At 34.5% G+C, this 20,916-nt stretch overlaps 1 protein-coding gene across 4 annotated transcripts; it reads right to left on the bottom strand.

The window, feature by feature from the left end:
• Window positions 1–575: 575 nt before the first annotated feature.
• On the bottom strand, window positions 576–14,634 carry LOC132126873 (hepatocyte nuclear factor 4-beta-like). Of its 4 annotated transcripts, none has more exons than XM_059538447.1 (10): window positions 14,192–14,634; window positions 11,442–11,625; window positions 8,986–9,080; window positions 7,204–7,307; window positions 6,453–6,596; window positions 6,287–6,374; window positions 5,208–5,360; window positions 3,819–4,082; window positions 2,219–2,338; window positions 576–1,207 (listed from the first exon to the last, which is right to left on the bottom strand). In XM_059538447.1, exons 1-10 carry the CDS (start codon window positions 14,307–14,309, stop codon window positions 1,080–1,082), a joined length of 1,398 nt encoding a protein of 465 aa, XP_059394430.1. In that variant the 5' UTR covers window positions 14,310–14,634; the 3' UTR covers window positions 576–1,079. The 4 variants fall into 4 exon arrangements, with proteins under 4 accessions (XP_059394430.1, XP_059394439.1, XP_059394420.1 ...); XM_059538456.1 differs by having other exon boundaries at window positions 576–1,210; window positions 11,442–11,610; XM_059538437.1 differs by having other exon boundaries at window positions 576–1,210; window positions 14,192–14,633.
• Between the last annotated feature and the right edge of the window lie 6,282 nt (window positions 14,635–20,916).

Here is a 20,916-nt window from a genome sequence, read left to right as displayed (position 1 = left end):
ACGCACCCCTGATTAGTTTTGTCCTCCCTGTACAGTTTTTGTAAGTAAGGTTTTGTTTGTTTGGGATTATTTTGCTTCACAATTTGTTCTATTATGACTTGCTCTAAATGTATATTTATGGAGAAATAAGTCAAATAAAATGAAAGAATAACAAGAGCGCTTCCTGACATGGGAAAAGTGTTGCCCATCTTGGTTAATAATAAGCATTTGGCGCCCTCTGGTGAACATTTTATCCACATGTACTGGTCTATTTATTCTAATCTGCCTCGTCATAGCTCGGGTTCTTTTTTAAACAATTAAAATTAAATTCTAATTCACTTTCCAAATGACTTGATTGAAAATAGACCAATATAATCACAGACAAACAAAAATAGTCTTAACATGAGCATATATGCATTTTTCAAAATAAATGACAGAAACAAGCATAAGATAGACTGAAAAAAATATTATAGTTTTTTATTTGAAACAGTTTTCACTCAGACATTGCTAGTAAATTTCACGAATAATTACAGAGAAATGGCAAGTAATACACTGAATTAAATGCGACAAAACTGAAATAGTATTTTCTTGTAAAATCTACTCAAAAAATCTGTTTTATTTACAACAACAAGAACAAAATCATTTTTTACAGTGTATGATATGAAAACAAAACAATGATATTTAACGCCTAAAGAAAATCTCTTATGATATTTTCAAGTGGAAGAAAAATCAGGCATCCCTTTTTCCAACCCTCATGTGTTTGACATCTGGTATCTGATTGAACCATGAACCCATGAGAGTTGTTCAACTGTAATGTTTATGCCCTGCCATGTCACCATCCAATAAATTAGACAATCATTTACCAGTGATCTCCATACAAAATATTTATATACTGCTTGGAGACCGTTTATTGTGTTCATTTTTCACTCATATAAAATTTTTAACACTGTTAGATTTGAACCCTAATATTATGCATTATCCTACTCACTAAATTTTAAATATAATGACTCCTTGTCTTCAGTTTTATGAGTTTTTCAGCAGAGGTTATAAGTATATAAAGTTATTTATGTCTGCTTAACTGAGGACCTTTATACATGTGGTTAAAGGCACGTGTGGACAGTTGGCATGGCGAGACTGTTGGACATTTCTCTTGGCATGTCTGCTGCTTGTCCATGTGTGAAGACCTCAGGTCCAGTGTGTGTGGGTAGCAGGGGATCTTCAGACAGAGCTGCTGCATACAAAAGATCAGAATGACAAAAGTGACATTAATAATCCAATAGGCTATACCAAAATGAAGTAATATTGAACTGAAAATGTTTTGAAACTATGTGTTGTGAGAAGTGCTATTCAAATATAAGGCAGATGGTTCTGTCAAGCAATAAAAAAGGACTTTTTTACTCAATACTTTTTCTCAAAAGCAGAATTGCAAGATGTTAACTTGCTAACTGTTGTTAACTAACACTCAATAATGAGATAGTCAATAATTAATAATAATGAGATGTTAACTAACACATAATAATGAGAAAAAAGTCACAATTACTTTTTTAAACATACTTTTTCTGTGGTTGAAACTGAAAACAGAACTACAAGATGTAAACTCGTAATTCCAAGAAAAATAGTAAAGATAGCAAGAAGTAAATTCAGAATTCTGATAAAAAGTTTTTTACTGTGGGACATAAAAAGTCAGAAGTTTGAGATAAAGTTGCAATTAGTTGCAATGTTCATAAGCCCAATGTTATCATGTGATATTGGTTATAATGCACACCACTGTAAACACCCGGAAAAAGAATTATGATGGAACAAAGCCTAATATTTTAATCAGATAATAACACTAGCCTGATAACAATAATAAAAATATAATAATCGTCTCAGCCACAGGCGATATCTTTATCGTCGATACGCAATACTATATTATACTATCGTCTATCGGCATAACCTAGAAACATGGAATTAAACATGCAATATTGAAGTAAACACACTGAAATTGCATTTTCTTGTAAAATGTACTCCAATAATCTTTGTTTGATCTATGGAACATCTTGGAAGAAATATTTGTTTACAGTATGATGTTTAATTTGACTGTTTCATTGTATGGAAATCAGCAGCGTGGACATGGTGGTAGAAAAAGTAGAAAAAGTCACATGCATTTGATACAACATAAAATGTAGATTTTTGGATGAACTATCCCTTTAAACTCTATAGGACTGACAGCTGGACTACCTGCGCTTGAGATACTCACAGGAGGGTACAGGAAGGATCACGGATGTGAAGTTAGGCACTGGGATATGCTCCGTCAGTATTCCTCTGGAGAGGACAGGCTCGGTAGCTGTGGTGAATATAAGTGGCTCAGGATTTGACCCTACAGAAAAGCAAAAAAAATATATATTATTTCATTTCAAACCTGTTCATACTTTAACTGCAGGTAAGTCAGAAAGAGCCCCCATTCCCTCAGAGAACTAATGGTGGGTCTAATCTAAAGCCCATGAGCTTACTCTGAGACAGATGGACTCTGAACTGAGATCTCCAATGGAATTCAGCTCTGAGTTGACTGAAGTTTATGCTTGAGAAAGTCTGCAGTATATCTCTGGACCAACACTGCTCATCTAAATCTAAGAGTTTATATGCTGATCCGAAATCAGCAGTATATGGCAACCCAAATGAACATTTTATAGTTCAGGAGAGTTTGCTGAATTCTCAGATTTATCTTAGACTTTTGACTGAATTTTGTCTCATATGTTCTTCCTAAAATTCCTTGTGAGAAATAAACATAGAGGAGAGACTATTTTTGACATACACTATGAGTATAAAGCACAAAAAAACAAAACAAAAAACAAAAAAAAGATTAATTGACCTTACTACATTTTGTTAAGGTAAGTGGCTGCAATCAATTCATTTTAGCTACATTTAAAATAAACACATTTAGTTGACTTTCAACATTTAAAAAAAAAATAATTTGCTACAATAAATTGTTTGCACCCACTTACCTTAAAAAATGTTGTATCATTTTTTTTTCAGTGTACAGTATATAGCTTTTAAAAAGAGTTCTTATGCAAATAATATACTTTAAAAGAATATACTTGAGTGCAGATTAACTATAATGTTTTCAGACACAATTGCATGTTAACTGCTAAAATGAACATTAACTAAATTAACATGTTTATAGTTTTTTTTTACCTATTTAAGTAAGTGTTAAAAGTCATTTCATAATTGCTTCTATTGTCTTTGAAATATAGTAACTTGAAAAAGTTACTGCTGAATGTACCAACTTCTATTGAAACTTGAATGTCATGTATTTCTTTTTCATATTTGTAATTACACATTTATAATGGTGCAATTTATTACATTTAAAATACAGTATTTTACATGTGATTTAGTATGTTAGTCATCAAAATAATAGCACCACAAAAGCACAAGAAAAGATTAATATCATGATTTTAAAAACATAATGATTTAAAATTCAAAAAGTGTGTGAGGACAGACATTTATTTTTAGTTAATTAATATTAAATTGTCTGGAAGTTCAGTAAGTTTTAAAATGTATAAGCTTAAGATTTGAAGTATACTTAATTGGCCTACAAGTCAGTTTAGTGCATGCACTTCTTGAAAGCATTTGATGAGAAATGAGTTCTCGTGAGATCTTTGCTATTTAATTGCAGACTTTAATATCTTGGCAATCTGACCAGACTCTGTGACATTGTTGAGATCTTTTTTTTACTGGAGACACAAGTAAGATTTTGTCAGGAGAAAAATCTGAGAAGCATGAGACTTCAGCAGATCTCTGTTTAAGCTCACGGATGGCTAAGAGGAATGATTGAGATCTCATTTGTGTTTTTTACACACCTGAGGCTGGCAGTGCTTCAGATCCTCTGCTTGCTTCTTCTCCCAGGAGCATCTCCATCAGCAGGCTGTCCACATTGGCTTTGCCCAGGAGACGCATCAGCTGCAGCTGCTCCAACATCTGCCAGGCCACACTCTGGAGTGTGGTCAGCAACAGCAACAGCTCCCCAAACCGGCCTCGCTGCTCGCTCGTGGCCTCATCCAGCAGCACCTGGGCCTGGAATCGCAGTTGGCGCACTGTCTGAGAGCACTGCAGTCCAGGACAGTCTGAAACACACACCGGGTTCAGTGACACTGAGAGGTCACTGAGACATATGTCAAGATTAGCTGAGACGGCATTCGTCATTTAGTGCGCGGATTGGATAATCAAGATTTGTATGTGCATGTCTGTCTGTATTCATTCATTCAGAGCATTAAACTCTTTAGACAGACAGCTGCAAATGGTTTTGGAGGAAAAATTCCAAAATCAAGAATTGTGCAGGTTTTGTTCCTCATGCACTGTAATTTTTTTTTTTTTCAATTTATCAATTTTCAAAAAGACACTTTTTTTTTCTTGTTTACATGTTTAAGAAGAAAATAGTATAACATTTTTTTTGTACTTTAAATTTTTAAATTTGCTATCAATTTCAGAGTGAAAATGGTTTCTACACCATTTTTTAAATGATGATGTCACTTCTTGGGTAAGAAGGTAACAGGATGGAAACGATTTACTGTATAAAATAATTTGCAATCGAAATTTCCAAGAACATATATTTTGTTTAAATATGTTGTAAACAGTAATGCTCAATGAAATGCATTTTTTTATTATAATTAGAATATAATAATATTGAAATATATCTAGTTTCTACCTTCATATGCCAAAATCAAAAATAGATTTATAATGATTAAAAAATATTTTATTAATTTTTTTATGTGCATTGTTCACTTGTTAATTCTTCATACATCATAGACAACTAATAATGTGACAAAATGTATTTTATATATATATATATATATGTATATATATATATATATTTATATATATATATACACACACTATAGCACATATATTTTTGGGCTAATATATATTTATGAAAAAAAAAAGAGAATGTTTTTTTCTTATGTTAGAACGTAGCACAAAAATGGCAACCTCTGCTGAAACCAAAATAAGTTAAACAAAGCAAATCTTAGTGACCAACCTGGCTCCACTCTTATAATCAGCCCTCCAGGCCAACAGGCAGGAAAGTATGTAACTCAACAATCCTCACCAGCACGTCCAAGATATTAATAGATCCCCATAAAACATCATGAAACCAAGAGACAGTACAACCAAAGAGTGCCAGGAACAAGTGCAGACGCTCCTGGCACGGACAGAGTGTTTGACTGGGAACACTGCGATGATCCCTGACTAACCTGGGGCGAAGAAGACGATGGTTTTGAGACAGACAAATTCAGTGTCTGTGATGTTCAGCTCTTTCAGAGGTCTCACCAGCTCTTCCAGGATACGAGTGGCTACCTTGGACATCTCCTGCTCGGTGCCCCGAACAGGAATGATGAAGTCATTTCCTGTACAAACACAGTATAACATTAAGGTTGCTACTTTTGAGTAAGTACCTTGTGAGCTCTGTAACTTAAAAAAAAATAATAATAAAATACGCAAGTACTGTATTTGTATAAATTGGAACAGGCACTTAAAATGTATAGATTAGAATTTTATAACATTTATACAGTGACAGTAAAGTGAACAAGACACCAAACAGGATGGAAACTAAAAGGGTGTAAATGAAGTCTCGAAATGAATGTTATTTTAGTATCATTAAGATACTATAGTTTTTTTGTTTTGTTTAATATTTTCAATTATTAGTTTTTTTTTTTTCATTTTAATTTTAGTTTAAGTTTTCATAATTTTGCTGTGTGTTTTTATATTAAAATATATTAATATAAAAAATGATACATTTATAATTTTGTAATTGTATTTGCATTTTATTTAATTATGTTTATTTAGTTATTTAAGTACATCAATTTAAACTAAATAAACGAATTGGCAGCAAGCTGAAATAAAATATTAAATGTTTTTATTTATTCATAATAAAATATTTAATTTATTTATTTTTTAAAAAATTTTACTAAATTTTTTTCACCATGTAATTCCAATTCAACTGTTAACCTGTGCACAATTAATTTCTGTTAATTTCTAATTAATTCTAATTAATTATTAACTGTGCAACTTTATTTTGAGGGGTAAGTGCAAATCCCCATTTGCAGCCAATTTCATTGGTCAGCTACATCATACACTCACCTTTTGAGAATTGTTCACTAGTTTTCGAGGTAAAAACCAACCATTATGCTTTCCATTTTTTTATGTAAGTTTAATTTTAATGTATGTATTTGAATAATTTATCTAATGCATACAATATGAATGGGACATGAAAAATGCAGTGCAAACAGGAATGGCCTGTTTTCAAGTGAACCCAACCCAGCCACCCGCTCACCCAGCAGGATGATGTCATTGAAGGGAAGTGAACGGCGTGCCACCCCTAAGATGAGGTGCTCAGCGGAGTGAGCTCTTAACAGTGCCACCTGCACACACACACAAGAAACTCATAGACAGGCAGTGACAGCTCATGATCAAACAAACACGGTCAGGAACAGGCCTACCCTGTCATCCACCGAGAGCTCACAGAACTCAGGGATGCGCTTGGCCCATTCCACTAGGAGGAGGAGCTGCTGTTTCATGGATTCACACACATCTCCCACGCCGGCTATCTTCATGGTGTTGATGTCCCTCGTGGGATTCTGGTTCTGCAGATGGCAGAATGACTCTGAGCTTAATATAAATAGTTCAATTACAGTCACATTTGCATCTATACATTTCCCAGAAGCCTTTATCCAAAGCGCCTTACAACAGAGAAGCATAAGCAATTTGTGTCAGAGTGAGCAGTATTTGCGGTATGCAATGGCACATTCACTAGAAAGCTAGATTAGGACACAAGCTAGAGCAGAGGAGAAATTCAGAGGAGAGAAAGAATTTTCGGATTTTCTCTGTTTTGGTTTGCAAGTGCATTGGTTAAGGTTGTGAAGTGTATTTTCAACTGCTTCTTAAAAGTTAAAAGGTTTCAGCTGTTTGGAGGTTGGCAGCTCTTTCCACCAGAGAGGAGCAGAGAGGGTGAAGGTTCTGGAAAGTGATTTTGTGCCTCATTGTGAAGAAACACCAAGCTGAAGATGAAAATGGGCCAGCATGAAAATATTTTTATAACATGATTTGAGCTCAAGAAGCGAGATGTATGAGGCAAAGCTGTGGTTCTGATCCTTTTAGATTGTAGTATCCGAGACTGTAAGGTTAGTGTTATTGTGTAAGAAAAGGATGTTGTTTACAAATGTGAATGTTTTAAAAAAGCAGAAAGTTCACCTGATGAGTGCAAGCCTCTGCCTGCATCAGCACATCAATGGTGAGAGTCCCGACTCCTTGACCTTCTCTACGACAGCTGATACGGTCACGCTCATTCTGAACCGCTAAGAGACACAAACAAAGACAAAAATAAAACCAACTTTCCTAATGTGTTACTTGATTAAAAACAGATAACAGAAATATATATATATATATATATATATATATATATATATATGTGTGTGTGTGTGTGTGTGTGTGTGTGAGTGTGTGATGGGATTTCAATTTTTTCTTTTTCTTTGGAGAGTTACAAGCTCTTGGTGCATAAAGAAGATCTGTAAAGTTGCAAAGTCTAAAGTCTCAAATCCAAAGAGATATTCTTTATAAAAGTTAAGACTCATCCTCACCCTCCCAAAACATCCTGTTTAAATGCCCCCAAATCTTTACATCATGATGTGGGAAGGTCTGCATAACACTGCCCAAATGTTCACGCAAAGAAAGAAGGCGTGACTTTGATTCTCGCTATAGTATTGTTGCTACTGCCTCTGTTGTGGAGACACTATGTGTTTCCTTGTGAAAGCAATACTACTTTGTTTGGGCTTCCAAAAGAGGACAAGACTAGAAATCAGTGGTTAAGTTGTATTTACAACACCAAATATTCAGATGTGTGCAGCGCATTTTATTGAGGATGATGACTGTTTCCTGAACCAGTAGCCTGCAATGTGTCTGTGGCACAAAGGCTGTTTCTATAAAGTTGGGCAATTCCAACTTTGCAAGGACAGTCTGGTGCTTCTGACTCACGGACTGTAAGTACATTTAGATATTGAAAGAATTTGCCAGTGATGATTCAAACGCAAGTTTTGAACGGTAGAGTAGGCTTGTTGTTTCTCAGATCAAAATACAGACATGGATCTATACAGTAAGTCGTTATAATCAGTAATTATGTCCCCACTAGATGCAACAAATGCCTCGTTTGTAATGGGTTTTATTGTTTTTGTCTTACATTCAGTTCACACTTATTCATTTGCAAATATAGTTTTAAAGTATATAATTTTTTCATTATTCTTTTTTGAAGTATGCCAAAGTATGCCTTTCACAAGGACAATTTATACAGTTAGCTATACATTTTTTCTTCAAAGTCAGTCTGAAAAACAGCCCTGCCCAACACAGAACCAGACTCAATCAACATGCAACATTTTCAACCAAATCATTTTAAGCCAGCATATAATGAGTTTTAGAGTCTTACTAACAAGCTTCAGAGAGTGAAAAAGATACAAGTAAATCTTACTCGAAGAAAACAACGACTTTTAGCACTTTTAGAGAGAAACTGAGAGTACAGTACCTACACCAGGGTCACTCAGCATTACTGTATTTCTGGAGCTGTGTTACTTATTACATGGACACAGCTTCATCCTGCTGAGAGCTCAAGCTTCAGATGGAAAGGACACTGTGAAACCTGGCATTTTAAAACAATATTTGACAAGATGACTCATGGCTCGGAACAACACCTTTATAAAGTTTTAATCAGTGGCCCAGATGCTTTTATATTGTTTCTTTGCTTTTCACCTTGAGAGTATATAAAAATTGATATGATGGTTTTGGGAATTGCCTTATTGTAATAGTTTAAGTTCACCCAGTTGCTCAATATCTTTAATTCAGAGAGAGATGCAGACATTCACAAGTATTGGGATAAGTCCAGTAACTCAATTAGTTTATATGCAGGTCTAGTCCAGATCCGTGACCTTGAAGAGACTCTTTAAATTCTGCATCATAAATAAAAATGAAATGGACCCAGGCTTTTACCTTCTTTCCTCATGCCGGCTCTGAAGCACTTTCGAAGTCTGCAGTATCGACATTGGTTTCTTTTGTCTTTGTCCACCACACACTGCCTGCTGAACCTTCACAGACAGACACAGAAGTGCATAGGCGACTGCAATTCTCACATTTGAGGAGATTCAATGAAACACTTCAGGTCATGCTCGTACACGTTCTGATGAAGGTGCTCACAGATCACAGGTTATTTTTTTATAGGACACAGACATTTATAGATGGGCTCCTGCATAAGACAATATATCAGTCAACTCCTGTGGAAATGTGAAATAATATTTCTGCTGTATAAGCCAGGCTGTGATGTTGTACAGGATTGTGTAGCACTGTCTGCATTTGAAAGCCTAATTATTAATTTCATGAAATATTTCTGTAAAAAATTTGTATAAAATATAAAAATGCGGTAACACTTTCTATGAAGCCCGTATTTTTTGTAATACATTATAAGGGTATTCTTAAGACATTATAATGAATGCATAATGAATTATAAAAAGCCTTATAATATATTGTATCATCTCATGAATATTCATAAGAATAGTTTTAATATATTATAATATTTACTTATTTGTTGTTATAGCTTTTAAGAGTATGATTATTTATAACACAATGAACATGTTGCATCAACTTTTACAATGGAATATATTTCTCATAGTTATAATGTATTATAAGTCTCATATCTTGCCATTTTTCTGATGCTACTTTACTTAAAGCGGTCAAATACCACTTATAAGCAGTAATGATATTAATAATAATAAATTTTCTCAAACAGCCATAAGATCAGATATCAGATCAGATGAATCTGTAATATGACACATTTGCTTTGAACTATTTTTATTGTAGGCCTATTATTAGTTTGATTATGTTGATGGTACCCTTTAGACAGCTGTTGATAGCAGTCATTAGAGTCATTACTGTAAATATATTCTAACACTTTATTTTGATGGTCAACCAACAGATAAACTACCATTCATGAGCATACTAATAGTCTAATGAGAGTTAGTTGACATGTAGTAGCAAAGTTGCTTATAGATGATTGATTAAGGGGACAATGAAAATAAAATATTGCATTTATTTTCAGCTGGAGTATTAAGCTCACATCAATAAATGAACATTAGCTCCACAGGAAGCACTCAACATCTAACCACTCACAAGCTGTAGTAAAATACTTTAATATTGTGTTCATTGTGTGTTATAAACAATCATACTCTTAAACTTTTAACCACAAATACGTAAGTATTATGACATATTATAATTGTTGTTATGATTATTCATGAGTTGATATAACATATTACAAGGCTTTTTATAATGCATTATGCATTCATTATAATGCCTTAAGAATACCCTTATAATGTATTATAAATATGGGCTTCATAGAAAGTGTTACCAAAAATGCGAACTGTATTTTGTAAATGATATTTAGTGTATGATTTGAATTTAATTTTCTTTCTTAATTTATATACTGTCATATTTTCTTAAATAAATGTTTCGAATTAGCTTTAATTTTCATATTTTCAGCTTTTGTCTTAATTTTATTTTTATTTTTTAGTTATTGTGTTAGGCCTATTTGCTTTTCTCATTCCTAATAGTTTTTTTAAATTTATTTTTAAATTTTTTTCCATTGTTAGTTTTTGTTTTTTTCAAGTTTGTAATTTAAGCCTTTCATTTTTATTTCAGTTAGTCCCCATTCCATCTGATTTGAATGTTTTGGGTTTCTTCTAATATTTCTACTTTATGCTATTTCAGCTTTATTTAAATTAACACATATATTTTAGTTACCGTGTTTTCCGGACTATAAGTCGCACTTTTTTCATAGTTTGGCAGGTCCTGCGACTTATAGTCAGGTGCGACTTATTTATCAAAATTAATTTGACATGAACCGAGAGAAATGAACCAAGAGAAAACATTACCGTCTACAGCCGCGAGAGGGCGCTCTATGCTGCCAGAGATGCTGCTCAGTGCTCCTGTAGTCTACACTGAGCAGCATAGAGCGCCCTCTCGCGGCTGTAGACGGTAATGTTTTCTCTTGGTTCTTGGTTCTAAATAAATGCGACTTATAGTCCAGTGCGACTTATATATGTTTTTTCCCTCGTCATGACGTATTTTTGGACTGATGCGACTTATACTCAGGTGCGACTTATAGTCCGAAAAATACGGTAAAGATAATAACCCGGTATCTTGTATTTTCAATCCTGTTTCATTCATCGTCACCGTTTATGGGATCCTACACTGGCTTTCATTGTGCTTTCAGTGAGCATTAATTAACAAGCAGTGTCTCTAATGTGAACCTTAAAACCCTTCTATATCGCTTACTGCTTTGAATAATAACAATACATAGAGGCCATACTTGCATGTTTATAGATGAATTAAAAGTGATTTGTAAGTGTATTAAGCAAATATAGTGTATAGTTGTGAATCTGATGGTAAGTTCTCACCTGCATGCGTAAGCATGGTTCTTACGCACACTCCTCCTGAAGAAGCCCTTGCAGCCATCGCAGCTGGACGCACCGTAGTGTTTCCCTGTAGCTCTGTCTGCGCAGATGGCACAGAGATTCACCACACTCTGCTGCGGCACAGACACTGGTACTGATGTAGGCACATGACCTGGAATTAGTGGCTCTTCATTGGAAAAAATTATGAATTTGACACCTGTAGCATCAAATTGACGACAAAGATACTAACGTTTTTTTAAAATATATTTATGCTCACCAAAATGAAATATCATTACAAGTTAAAATAAATGTTTTCTATTTTAATATATTTTACAATTTAATTTATTCCTGTGATGCTAAATTTTCAGCATCATTACTCCAGTCTTCAGTATCACATGATCCTTCAGAAGTCATTCTAATATGCTAAAAACCTTTCATATTAGCATCACAGCAATAATAATAATAATAAAAAAAACTGTTGTGCTGCTTAATATTTTTGAGGAAATGGTGATACATTTTTTTAAGGATTCTTATACACACACATATACATAAATATATATATATATGTAGTCTCGTTAACACATTACATGTTCTTACTATTATAATAGCAATAAATTATGCATAGTTACATGCAAGTAAACCTCAGCCAAACCCTAACTCTAACCCTAACAATATATAGCAGGCACATGTAGTTAATTAATATTACTAAGCACTTAAATGTATAATTACACTGTAACAAGGACACCTTATGAAGTGTAACCCATTTTATCATTAATAAGCATTACACCATTAAGACATTTTAACTGACTTCTGGCCTTAATCCTTCATTCATAATGAATAATAATGCATCCTCCATTGAAAAAGTCCATCCACTGTTCTCTCAAATCAAAAATCCACTAACATCGGTTTTGGACTGTTTTCGCTTGTAAACGGTGCTTGATCTGTGCATATTTCTCTCCTGATTCAGACAAGACATCTTTTTTTACTGGATAAGGCAATATTATGTGTAGGGAACTCATGTTTTAGCACAAAGTTATAAACGTCTTAATAATTGTTTCTTACAAACACGCAGCTTTTCACTTTAAACAATGTTAATTGATGGACTGGAGTGATGTGGATTGTTTGTTTTGACTCTCATTCTGATGGCACCCATTCACTGCAGATGATCCGCTGATGAGCAAGTGATGTAATGCTATTCTGCAAATCTGTTCCTAAGAAGATACAAACTCATCTACATCTTGGATGGCCAAAAAAAAGAGTAAAATGTCATATATATATTAACCTTTATTAACTATACACAATATTGTAAAATACAATTGAGAAAAATAAATACTAATAATTGTCGGTCCCACTGTTGCAGATCCCTGACGTAAATCATTGCAATTCCAACTCAGCGGAGGAAACGTGTCCAATCACCCAGTGGATTATCCGCCCGGTGTCAGAGTGTCTGTACTTATTACTTCGTGAAAGAGAAACGCCATTTAATTAAACAAGTCAGTGAAAAGACTCAGTCTACTGCTATTTCCCGGTAATTTCGCAGTGTTAGCTAAAATTTAATTCAATTCCCTCATGTGTTGCATTAAATTGCGCTCAGAATTTGATTGCCACCAGTTTGCATCCCAAGCCAGTGAATGTCACATCTTCACTTAGGCTACGCAGGAATAAAGCCTAATGTATGCAAATAATACACTCAGTACTTTAAAGCCACTCAGAGAGGTAATATGCTCTAACATACAGAACGCCTCTGGGTTCAAAGGGCAGTTCTATTATATTAAGAGTCTACAATGCTTCTGGCACCCACGCATGTGTGCTTTGGTAAGATGGATCCAGTATGTCTGAATCAGCAGCGCTTCTAATGATTAAAGAAAATGAGATTATAATGGAAAGCAGGAACAGGCTGAAGTGGTGCACATAGGCTTTTGAAAAGTCCTCTTATGATCAGACAGTAATTGAAATAGCAGCATCTCATGCTATAGGAACTAATGTCGTTGTGAAGTTACCTTTTAGTGCCCTGCTCAGTGAGCAAATGGCCTAAACACTCAAGTATGGAAGAGTTAAAAAATGAGAGTGGTTGAACACATGCTCTACTTGGCTTGCACTGCAGTTCTCCATGTTCATTGGCAGCAGACTTGCATACAAATGCTGACAGACCGCCTTTAAACATTTATCTTCGTGTTTATGTTTTAACTCAACCGTGCATGTAGTGTATATGCCTCTCAAATGCAATATGAATCATATTCAAACAAGCCTCCCCTGCTGAAAAGACCAACTTTGCTGGTCAATAGCATAAACTGTGTTTTGGAAGCTGTGTTGGAGAATGGGATGCTACTGCTTCTCCTCTGTGGGACTGTTAAATAGGTCAGTGAAGTCACACTTGTTTTTTCTATCAATTTCAAATTCTCAGAACTTTGGCTGAGGGTTTTGCAAGGTTTTCTCAAAGTTATGAACAAAGAGTAACATGAATAGAATGTTCATTTAAATACCACTACTTGGTTCAGAATGTTAGAGAACATGTCAAAATGATAAAATGGAATGCTTCCTTAACATTCTTAACAAATATGTTTTTAAAACATTTAAAAAAAAATAGCATTTGGAAAATTCCAAGAACATTCAGAAATTCTTGGACAAAACATTCCTAGAACGTACTTTTGTTTGCTGGGTTGGCCAGATAATCTGAAAAGGCCTAGAAATCAATGTTGTCTTTTTGCGTCAATAACAGGGTAAAGAGTCAGTAGACCAAAGGTTTGACGTACCTGTTTGCAGAGGGAGAACACGTAGACTGTCAAACTCCAGCATGGTGAATGTAGGGTCCAGGGTTATTCCATAGTCTGTTGCACTAAGGTCGAGTGAAGAGATCCCAGAGATCTTCATGGCAAAGTCAGGATTCGGCCTGTATCGGAGAATCAACAGCACACTGTAAAGCTGACCAGCGTTTCACTCAGCGGCCTGTTGAGTCCATCCAACCTTGAAAACGCTTCAACCTCAGCATATCACTGCGCTTTTGGATCTTTTACTCTGCCCTTCCCAATCAAAGGACTTCAAATGGTGGAATCACATCAAGATCGTTGTTCTGCCATAGGTTCCCTGCACTCAGGAACTGAAGCTGAGATCTTTGATTTTACTGAGGACACAGTAATTAATGTCCAAGACTCATCAGAGCTAGACTGAGAGAGAGGCTGAGATTTTGCTAAATGTCTATGTGTTTGCTGTTCTCTTATCAGTGCAGAGGGAATCATAAAGGGGAGGGATCTGGACCAGGTAAACATGACTCAGTCTTCAGTGGGAAATAACATCAAGCTCATGTTTATTGTTCAGTAACTACAGCATAGCGTCTCTTCGTTGGTTGATTTGATTAATTTCAGAGATGCACTGATATATATATGAAGCCATGAGTAACACTGAGGCCTACAACAGGATCATACGCTTGTAGACGTAGTGTGAATTATATAAGTCTGCAAGGTATTTTGGTGGCTGGATTCCCATCTTCTTTCTTCAGGAGAACAGCCAGTAGCTTTTATTTTCAAACTTTGCCCTTTTGGTTATTTGCTATCAGGTCAGCGGTGCTATTGATCAAAGACAGCATGATAACACACTATTGCGTTACATTCCTTCTCTTTTGCCACATTCAAATTTTATCACAATTCAAGTGATACAATAAGATTAACTTGAGCCTCTTCAACATACAGAGTCAATAAGATAGTGCCTTCTTAAAGGCTCAGTCAGTTAGTTTATCTCTTATTCTTATGAATAGCACCAGTGGTTTTAGACTTTATTCTTACATCTATTGGTCTTGTTTAATGGTCGCAGCCAGTATTGTCAGGTTTTGCTAGTATGTTGTTATATTTTGCAAGTACCCCAGTACGTTATTCATGCACCAAATGACCATCTCATCACAACATAAATTCACTGAATTAAAAGTGGTGAATTTTTTTGTTCTCAAAATTTATAGAGCATGTTAACTCTAGCCAGTTTATTTTTGGCAGTTTTTAGCAACTTATTAAGAAAACAAGCCCAAAGTTGCTTATAATAAGTTTGTTTGGCAACGCTGGTTTCATGTGATGTGGTTTGACTTGTTTTGGAATGGTTTTATTCCTTTTATGTGTGTGTTTTTCATCTTATATTACAAACATTCATATTAATGCACATTAAATCTCAAAAATATTGGGGAGGAAGTCGTGGCCTAATGGTTAGAGAGTCGGACTCCCAATCGAAAGGTTGTGAGTTCGAGTCCCGGGCCAGCAGGAATTGTGGGTGGGGGGAGTGCATGTACAGTTCTCTCTCCTCCTTCAATACCACGACTTAGGTGCCCTTGAGCAAGGCATCGAACCCCCAACTGCTCCCCGGGCGCCGCAGCATAAATGGCTGCCCACTGCTCCGGGTGTGTGCTCACAGTGTGTGTGTGTGTGTTCACTGCTCTGTGTGTGTGCATTTCGGATGGGTTAAATGCAGAGCACAAATTCTGAGTATGGGTCACCATACTTGGCTGAATGTCACTTCACTATATGCAGAATCCGGTCATTGAATGTACATGTTTTGTTCATTATGTAATATTGTCTTTTTTTAATCTTGTTTGTTTGTTTGCTTTGTAAATGCATGACACAGCTGGTAATGTCACGTTAACATGGTGGTGCCCTTTTTTATTTGTATTATATAAAATTGGTAAAAAATATATTTATTATTATTATTATTATTATTATTATTATTATTTTTTTACATTTACATTTTACATACATTTTTTTTACATTTTTATGGATGATAATGCAGTGATTTCTGAAGAGTTTGATGTGCTATTCAAAATTCCATGATGTTTCTTATTAATGTCTTTTTTTATATTGTGCTCTATAAAACAAATTCCTTAATATATATATATATATATATATATATATATATATATATATATATATATATATATATATATATATTTACTGAAATTTGAATAATGTTAGAAGTCTTTCTCCTAACACTATTCAGCCCAACAACAAAAAAAACCTATTAATAAGAGGGAACAGATAAAAATATAAAGGACTAGGACTGAATGTAGTCATCTATTATTATTATTATTATTTATCTTTTTTTTTTTCTTTTTTTACAAATTATAAAACGTTATATGTCAGGCTGCATATTACTTTTGAAGGAAGAAAAAGATCCATCATTCTTTGCTGTAATGGGATTTCCTCTGTGAGCATCGCTCCTTCTCTAAATGTCAGGCTAGGCCGTGGGTCAGACCTCCCCCAACAGACGATAACACACAGAGACCACGCTTTAGATGATTGATAGCTCATAAAAACCTGTCAGTCATAGCACAGCTGAGCAGTGTGCCATGTCCCCAAGAAAGGTATAGCGGCTTCAAATTGAGGAAATAATCAGCAATTGGAAGTCTAATGACAAATCAGATTTTTGGGTTATTATTAGATATCTATTATAATAAATTATTATTAGTACATTTAGTTCTGGAAATTCATTAATTAATTAATTCATTCGATTGTATTTTATTTTATTTTATCTTTTATTTTTTTATTTTATGGTATGGCCTGACATGGTTTTTACATATGATCACTAGGTGGAGACAAAGTACAGAGTATACATCAAGACATCACTTACAATTTTTTTATTTTTTTACTTTTTTTGAAGAGCACTCACGGAACAAATGCCAGACCTAAAACCATATGCAGCTCTTTATGGAGAAACAGCATGAAACATGTCTTACCATTACATAAAGAGAAAGTCTCCGGCAGATACCAAAAGTTCAGATTTCAGTACTCTATTCTATACCTTAAGTGACTAAAATAAGTGGCTCACCTGTCTTAAATCTGAATGCGTATACAGCCAGTGTAAGGCTCTGTCAGTGCACCAGAATTTACTCCTCACAGGTGCACTAGAGGCAGCTCTACCTGTCTGCATGTGTGGACTAAAGAGTGATTGATGGGCGAGAGCAGCTGTATTTCAGACTCAGTGCCTCTGCAGTCTGGAAAGGTAAAGTGTGGAGAGCAGCAAAATTGGACTTGGCTGTTGCTCAGTGCTGTCACAACCTTGCCTGTAATGCGGCTAGGGCTATTAACCAAACATAAATAAATGATGGCTCTGGTGCTTTGTAGCAGCCTGCCATCTGAAACTCTTTCTTTTTCAAATCTTTTGTTTGGTAGAGTCAAATGAAGTTATGCTTTTAAATATATACAGGCATCTATCTATCTATCTATCTATCTATCTATCTATCTATCTATCTATCTATCTATCGAGATAAATATATATATATATATATATATATATAAATATAAATATATATATATATATATATATATATATATATATATATATATATATATATATATATATATATACATATAATAATATAATGCGTGCACACCTACACAAATAATTATACATAATGCTCAGGTTTATGAAAATGATTGGAATGAGCAGAGCAAGATGTAATCAGGCCATAGAAAGTATGATTACACTATGGAGATGTATCATATCCATGCTACATATTTCATACAGACCGCAGTTAATTCAGCAAAAGCAATATCTGAAATAATGCACTGTATCATTACTGGGGCAGTTTCCTAATGGGAAAAAATCTGAGCATAAAAATACATGACCAGGAGGTGCAGAATGAGAATTACTTTGTGGTATACAGGACGATGATGCAGTGCATCTACTCATTAAGTGCTGCACAATTGAGTTATCAACTAAATTGAACCACTCCAAATATTCACTTTATTAGTTAGTGCATTAAGACTTTTAGTTGAAGGGATTTAATGGTTTTTGTGCTTTCCATTTGCTACCATTTCAGTAATGAAGCTGCAGATTTTCCAATATTCCAAGTCCAATATCCACAGCAATCCAAACCATGAATGCGAGCACAAGCTTATTGAAGGCTAGTAGAAGAGAATCTGCATTTGTGAAATAGAAGCCTGCAAACTTCATGCAAAAAGTCTCTTAGACCTGTATGTTCCTTATTAGAAAAAAAAAGAAGACGTCTGTAGCGTAATTCCTAAAAACGGAGGGGGGATACAAAAGCAGCAAAAATGGGTTATAAACACATGGCAGTTGTATGATTTAGTGGAGCAATAAAGAATAGAAAGGTGGCCATTCATCATGGGAGCAAGCTCACCAGGAGAGGACCTGTCATGGACACTGCCAAGACTGGGAGGCAGTTCAGAGCACATACTCCAAAAACGGGCTTGGACCGATGGCTTTTCCAGACATCTTCAGATGCAGACGAGCACGCTGAGCATTCAGCACTGTCCGCCATTTCTAACTGGACACAAGGGAAAGATTCTGAGCAGATGGACAAAAGTGTAGTATGGACAGCAGTGCCATGACCTGCATGAAGAAAAGACCCTGAATACATCAGTTGACCGATATGATAAACAAAAAGTGATTACATTTGATTGCATGAGGCCTTCAGCAGAGCTTTAATAGAACGAACCATAAGTACAGCCATAGAGGATGTGCTGTAGTGCAAAGCGAAAGTTCATAAGATAATTTGTAATTGCTGACATCAAATCTTCCTTATGTACTACTATATTGTTTTACATTATTTTGTAAATGTGTGTACACATTCATTAGATGTAATATAATATAATTTAATTAATTTAAATTATGAATTTATAATAAATTTTTATATATATATTGCATTTTATATAATTATGTATTTTTATAGAATCATTAGGTTGTATAACATAATATAATAATAATATAATAATATACATGATTATATATTGTTGTTAAATAATAATAATAATAATAATACATCTCAATGCATTGCTGAACTCATGAGGTGCAGGAATAAAATCTAAATGCCTGTATTTATATTTATATATGTGTAAAATACCTATAGATATATGTCAATTTATTCAATTTGTTTTTATTTTTTTTATTTATTGATTTATTATATATATCAAAACAATCATCTCTGTATATATCAATCATCCCTGTATGTATCTCATATACATAAAAGATAATATTAGATATAATCTCTGTATATATCTTTTAGGGATGGTCTATATATATAGAGATGACAGACAGACAGATAGACAGATAGATAGATAGATAGATAGATAGATAGATAGATAGATAGATAGATAGACTATATATGTACTCTAATATAAATATATATATATTTTTTTTACGTCTCTTACAGTATATGGGTAAAGTATGTACTGTATACAATAAAAAAGGTTTGTTGAATCGATTTTAAACATAAAAAAGGATGCAGTTATCAACATGAAACAGTTCCACATCCAAATCCAGCACAATCAAAGAATGTCTCCAGAGATGAGAGTTAAAGACGAGACTCTTTCATATGCATTCTGTTGGATTTCAAGGCCATCACATGCTGTATATAGGTCATGATCTGAATGGATGTGGTTGTGTGATTACACCCATCTGCAGTAGACTACGCTGCTTTAAAATGTGGGGTCAAAGTGTCACACACTCATACTGAAAATCAGTATGGCAGTAGTGTTCATTAACTCTTATAAACTCGAGTTCACTACATGTGGGTGGAACAAACTGCTGTCAGCACAAGGTCATGAATGTTTCCCATGAAGATTCCAGCGGAGATCCCTAACTATTTCCTCAGTCGGAAGCTATAAAATTGAATTTTTTTTGTTTTAGTTTTTTTGTCCTCCTGTATCCATCCGATGTGCCACTCAGCATGTTTTAACCATTTATTTCGTTTCGCCCACAAGATGTTGTATTTTCTAAACATGGCTATTTGAACTCGGTGCCATCTTCGTTCCATTTATACCACCGTTTACATCAGCTTTCCCCTTCAGTCATTCTTTACTATTTAGTCGCTCTCCAAAACATGAAAGCCGTTGTGTCAAAGAGAAATGTGGTTTAGATAGCAGTGCTTTGCTTTTAAGTTTCTGCAGAAAATGTGCAACACCTTGTGCTGACCGAGTATGTCCATAACTGCTAATAAAAGGAAAAACACATGCTGGCTCCTCTGAAGAATTATAAAAAACTCCAGCTATTCAAGGCCTCTGCGAAGCAGCTTTTAATTAAAACCACTTGTTCCCGAACTTGTACTTAATGTTTCCTATTAGTCATGTTTGAGGGATTACAGACAGCTCCAATGAAAGTCAAAGATTAAATGGAAAATGCAGATGTGCGAACAATGCAGCTTGTTTTATTGTGATCACTGTCGTTTAGTAAGTATAAAAAATTAACTGGGTTTGACAAGGTTTCCTAATTTCTTTTCAATTAATGTTGACTTTGCTTTTTGAGGGGGTTGCTCATGTCTGCAAGAGGAGGGACTGGGTTTAAGCACCTCCATGTAATGAAAAGTTTTGGTAAAACTGAAATTAATATATTTCTTGATGATTTCATATGAAAGAAAAAAGATTACAAAGAAGTCTACTTTAGACATTCTACTAACTATAAGTAACTTTGCAACTATGTCAACTAGCAGTCATAAGAGTATTAGTAGACTGCTTAATATTTGCTTACACTTCATTTTGATTGTCAC

The sequence above is a fragment of the Carassius carassius genome, chromosome 3, assembly GCF_963082965.1.
Source record: "Carassius carassius chromosome 3, fCarCar2.1, whole genome shotgun sequence".
Lineage (NCBI taxonomy): Eukaryota > Metazoa > Chordata > Actinopteri > Cypriniformes > Cyprinidae > Carassius > Carassius carassius.
The sequence above is the reverse complement of the archived record's forward strand: the minus strand, read 5'-3'. Positions and strand labels throughout refer to the sequence as shown.